The sequence below is a fragment of the Cyprinodon variegatus genome, unplaced genomic scaffold (assembly GCF_000732505.1).
Source record: "Cyprinodon variegatus isolate N-32 unplaced genomic scaffold, C_variegatus-1.0 Scaffold255, whole genome shotgun sequence".
Taxonomy (NCBI): Eukaryota; Metazoa; Chordata; class Actinopteri; order Cyprinodontiformes; family Cyprinodontidae; genus Cyprinodon; species Cyprinodon variegatus.
Window position 1 is genome coordinate 1,008,050 of NW_015150708.1, and position 5,423 is coordinate 1,013,472.

The 5,423-nt window shown below is 37.4% G+C and overlaps 1 protein-coding gene across 1 annotated transcript in view; it reads left to right on the plus strand.

Annotated features, from left to right (window-relative positions):
* appl2 (adaptor protein, phosphotyrosine interaction, PH domain and leucine zipper containing 2) overlaps positions 1 to 5,423 on the plus strand; it is a 20,653-nt gene that overhangs the window by 7,821 nt on the left and 7,409 nt on the right. The window contains 6 exon segments of the mRNA XM_015382347.1: positions 1 to 86; positions 172 to 213; positions 299 to 357; positions 720 to 866; positions 1,993 to 2,075; positions 2,707 to 2,859. The exon segment at positions 1 to 86 is cut by the window's left edge and continues 11 nt beyond it. Coding sequence (XP_015237833.1) covers positions 1 to 86; positions 172 to 213; positions 299 to 357; positions 720 to 866; positions 1,993 to 2,075; positions 2,707 to 2,859 — 570 coding nt within the window.

The window sequence follows — 5,423 nt, forward strand, 5'->3', positions numbered from 1 at the left end:
AAACTCGCTCCACTCTGAGCTGGCTAACCAGATGGCTGACAGCATGGTGTTCCCCCTGATCCAGTTCAGAGAGAAAGACCTCACAGGTAGCTAATGGGGGGAAAAAGAAACAATAAATAAGTTTTTCTATATTTATCCCTTATTTAAAAAAAAAAAAATCACTCTTTGCAGAAATAAGCACTCTGAAGGAAATATTTGGCATCGCCACTGATGGTAAGCATGGAAATTTAGCGTTTTTCAGGAGCAAATTTGACAATTTTTGTACTTAATCTCATGTCCCCTCTCTTCCCCTGAGCAGAACATGAGGCGGCTATGGTCAAGTACAGCCGATTGCCCAAGAAGAAGGAGAATGAAAAGGTAGAATAACCACAGAGTGCTGATTTAACTAGCAGTAAAAAGCCTTACAGTGCAGCAATGCTGCTGTTAATGCAGCTGAAGTGTTTAACAGCCATCTGAGACTTTATGATGTTAAAAAAGTGATCTGCTCCAGAGCTAAATGTGCTGTTAAACTGTAACTCTTCCCTCTGAAAGTGCCGATTCTGTGGCTATTAAACATTAGAGCATGTTGTTCTGAAAGCACAAGCAAATGGAAGCTTGCTAAATTTGCATGTTTAAGAGCATGACCAGTGTTTGCATACGGTATGTAGGAGAGAGCAAATCTTGATAGTAGTAGATTTACAGGGTAAATTTGCATGCTCTGCCCTCTCCTGTTTGGACAGCTGAAGGCAGACATGGTGAAGGAGGTGGCGTACACCAGGAGGAAGCAGCACCAGGCCTCTTTGCAGTATTACTGCGCCCTCAACGCCCTGCAGTACCGCAAGAGAGTAGCCATGCTTGAGCCGATGCTAGGCTACACTCAGGCGCAGGTACTGACTTCAAGCTGACCTTTGAACTGTGTCTCACCACATGATCCTGATGGCAAAAAATTCATCAAAAGAGTCAAATATTTGTTTTTATAGGCAGATTTGTTTCTTTTATTAGTGTATAAAGAAACCGTTAAAGTTAAAAAATTATTGTACGTGTTGTTACATTGAAACCACAGTTCAGGATCTGCCCCCCTGGTAAAGATTTTTGAAAAACATTTAATAAATATTAAATAATCTATTCATTACAGTTGCATATTCTCACTTTGAAAATTTCCAGTAATGATATTGATATCTATCTTCTCGTCATGCTGATGGGTCTTGTTTTGTTACCTTTTAAATTAGTTCTATGATTTAAAAAGATTCTTCTGTATGTAGATCTATCCAAGTTCAGGTGTAATACTGCTTTTTTTTTTTCTCCTATATTAGCTATAAGAACCTACGGAAGAGGATTAGGGCCACTGAAAAAAATAAAAGTTAACTGATTTTTATTTTTTTTTATTTTAGTATAGTATGGGAAAAAAGTCAGAATTCTGAGAAAAAAGTCAGAATTCTGACTTTTTTCTCAAATTTCTGACTTTTTTCTCAGAATTCTGACTTTACTCTCAGAATTCTGACTTTTTTTTCAGAATTCTGATTTTTTTTTTCCATATTAAACTGAAATAAAATTAAAAAATCAGTTAACTTTTTTTTTTTCAGTGGCCCTAATCCTCTTCCGTAACAACCTCACATAAATTATTTATTTAAACAGTATATTCTTGTGTCCTTCCCATATGTAAGAGTCCAAGATCAGCCCCTCTCACATTATATTTACGCTCCAGGTAAACAGGAAACCCTTAACCCTCTGATGAACCTAAATAGTGACATGAATCTTACACTAACCAGATGTACTTGAAATAAGAGGCTGGTTTTCTTCATTTTTAAAGTACCATTTCACATTCCTGCAGTGACTGATTATTTAAAGGATTTTTATACAGATTCATTGAGATTTGCAAATAAATATGAAAAGCTTTGCAGCTAGAACTATGTCTTATTTGTTTTGTTGAAACACAATAACTATAAAATATATTTTCTTTGTAGATCCATCTACAGCCTAATAATGAACTTTTTATTATCTGTTTGCTCACAGATAAACTTTTTCAAGAAGGGCCTTGAGCTGGTGTCAAAGAAGATGGACAATTTTCTCTCTTCAGTGTCCAACATGACCCAAAAGTAATTCCATTCAACTTGCACTTTCCTACTAATGACTGTGGCTTATAGTGCCTTGCAGATTTTTTTTTACCCTTTTTCAATGTTTCCTAATTCAATTAGATGAGTCCCAAACTTGTGTACCTAGCCTACACTGAAAAAAATAATGCAACCATTTTTGGCATTTACTTAATCTTATTTAGATACTTTAACACAATTGTTTCATGTGGTAGAACATAAAACAATTGTGTTGAAGTAACTAAATATGATAAAATGCCAAAAGCGGTTGCATTATTTTTTTCAGTGTTCATGCAAAACACTTTGTGTGAAGAAAATCTTACTTTGCACACACATGTCAATAGTAACAAACATGTTGTTGGAAGCATCATGCTATGGGCATCCATAGTTTTCAGCATGCTGGTCCTACACATGTATTACTTTCATTTCAATACATGGATGCACTGCTCTATCATTAGCTAAGCACTTAAATCTAAAGAAAACAATAAGGCTTTTAGTTGAACGGGACAGGATGTAGAACAATTCAAGGTGTGTGAAGACTTTTGAACGGCCCTGAAGGATTTAGATATTGATAAATGATAAAAAATTATGTATGTTCAGATAGTTTTTCTCTTATTAAATAAATGATTTTGTCCAGTATTCAGAAGCAGCTGGATGCTGAGGCCGAGGTCATGCGTATGTCCCAGAAGGACCTTCTATCTGTGGAAGACACCGTCTATATGCCTGATAAGGAAACCGAGACGGTTAATCGCACGCTTATCCAGAAGGCTGGCTACCTCAACATTCGGAAGTAAGATTGATTGCTGTATTTCCAACCCCATCTGAAGTCTGCTGATGTCTCATATTCATGTGTGCCTGTTGATTTTTAAGTGGTTTCTGCAAAAAGTAAATTTGAAAAAATCCCTTAACAGACAAGCAGAAGTGAGTTATGGAGGTAGTTATTCCTGGAAATCTGGTCTAAAAATATGCAGAAAACATGAATGAAAGGAACAATAGGTCTGTCAAAGAAGACAAGGTGGGTCAGGTAACATGGTGACAGCGTGCTCCGTCAGCTTATTGTGGAGCAGATGTATGAGAAGGGGAACCTCCTTAATAGCTGGAGGGGGGGGGCAAAACTGCAGCGTAGCATTCGTTGTGATTTAGTGAAATGCCAGCGCTGTCGAACGCCGTCGCTCCCCCATATACATCAAAAGTCTCTGACAAATGTCTGTGACTCTAAAGGAAAAAGGTTTCCCAGATCACCAGTCACTCTGCACGCTTAGTGCCACCTCAACTTCTTTTCAGATGAACTGCTGGAAAATGAGATTCAGGGTTTTAAATGGTTTGGTATTAGGGCTATGAGTCACCGGATGCACGGTCTGCCACACTCTGCACTACTGATCAAAAATAAAAATGTTGTATTTTTCAAAAGAGGATGTGTGAAGAAAAGGGAGCATGGAGGGTTCACGTGATTCATAATCCTGTAGTTTACAAATTAATAGATTAATCCAGATGGTAGATCTTAAATACATCAGTCAACTAGAAAATACATTTATTTTCTAATGAAAAGTCAGTGTCAAAGCTGTTAGCGTAAATGGTAAACTGATCTGCTAAAGAAGCTAAACTACCCCAGAGGCATTGATAATAAGTTAAAAGTAAATGATAGATTGAAAATTTACCGAAACCTTTTTAGCTGTTTAATTCGTCTAATGACTGATGTTCAAAGTTAGGCAGCAAACTAAACTATAATTATGAAATTAATTCTGCGTCTGCCTCCTTTAACACCCAATCGGCCTCAGCAGCTGGCCGCTCACAATGAGCCTTGTTATGCTAGAGGTTTCTTCCTGTTAAAAGGGAGTTTTTCCTCTCCACTGTCGCTACAAGCATGCTTAGTGTAAGGGATTGCATTCGAGTCCATAAGTCGATGCAATCAACTGGTTTTCCTTATATAGAAAACTTTGAATCAATTTGACTGTATGATCTGGTGAACTGTAAAGTGTCTTGAGATGACATGTGTGGTGAATTGGCGCTATATAAATAAACTGAATTGAATTGAAATACAGAGCAAGTATATTAATATATTGTTGAAGGTAGAAACAGTGCCCTTCAAAATACATAGTCGATTCCTTTAGGCAATAGCAGAAAAGTTTTTGGGCTTTTTTGGTGCTAAAAAGTTTTATACTAACCTGCTAATAGTAACAATTTTATCTTTAGCTCACATTATATTTACTTAAACGTAGGTAGCCTAGTGTGCTAGCCAATTTTCTCAAATGTCTATAGACCCTTGTTACCAGGCAGGTTTTTTGCCATAGAAAAAGAGAATCCATTAAAGAATTCTGCACAAAACAAAAAGAACTGGTTTAAAGGTTTTCACAATCAGTCGACTTTTGGGAGCTTTTTATTTCATACCTCTTTTATTCCAACAGATTTCTCGGGGGATTTTTTACGGTATTCATTTTATTAATTTATTAAAGTTGCTCTTGCAAATTATAGTATTAAGATCACATTTTCATCACTAAAACCAATATTTCACTTTAAATGCTCTATAGCTTCCATTGTACCACTGCTAGAAATGTTAACTAACCACCATGTTAGTTGGCTCAGGTGCTGCTGCTTAGCTTAGTAAACTAGCCCAACCTGCCAGCGGCCAGAATAATTTTTGCCTGCGAGTGGTCTAGCTTCGATCAATGCCCCGGACCCTAGAACTGGCGGGCCAATCACAACGCAGAGATGTGTTTTGAATTTTTCGATGCAAAGCGGGCGGGGTTTTGAGGGCGGGATGACAAAGCTGCGCGACTCTGGAGAAAGCACAAGGAAGATGGCAACAACTATTGAACAGTTCTCGTTTGATTCAGCTTTGGAATCAGTTTTGGAAGGATTAGATTTTGGGTTTTCGTTGAAACATGCGCAGGAAGAGGCTCTACGCTCATTCATTTTTAAGGAGGATGTATTCGCCGTTTTACCGACAGGCTGTTTGTTTACCTTCCCCCACCAGCTTCCTGTCGCACTTACTACGTCATACTCAGTGGCGCTCATTGGTCAGAGCGTTGACCAATAGGCACAGAGATGGTTTGAAAGACAACGGGTTGCTTTCATCAACAATCTTCCGATGTCTCATTCATCGTGGCCAGACTAAATTACACATTTAATCTCACATTTAGTCTGGGTTATCAGACTAGCTGTTGCTTTCATTCATATATTATTAAAGGATGTTGCAAAGGGAAGAACTTGTTTGCAAAAATTTGACTTTTTTTTCAATTCAATGAACAATAGAGTGGTCATGTCCCGAAAGAGATGGAAAGTGATTTATTTGGTTTAAATATGTAAATAAAAAGACTCAAACACAAAGAAGTTGACTTTTAAAAAAAAATATTG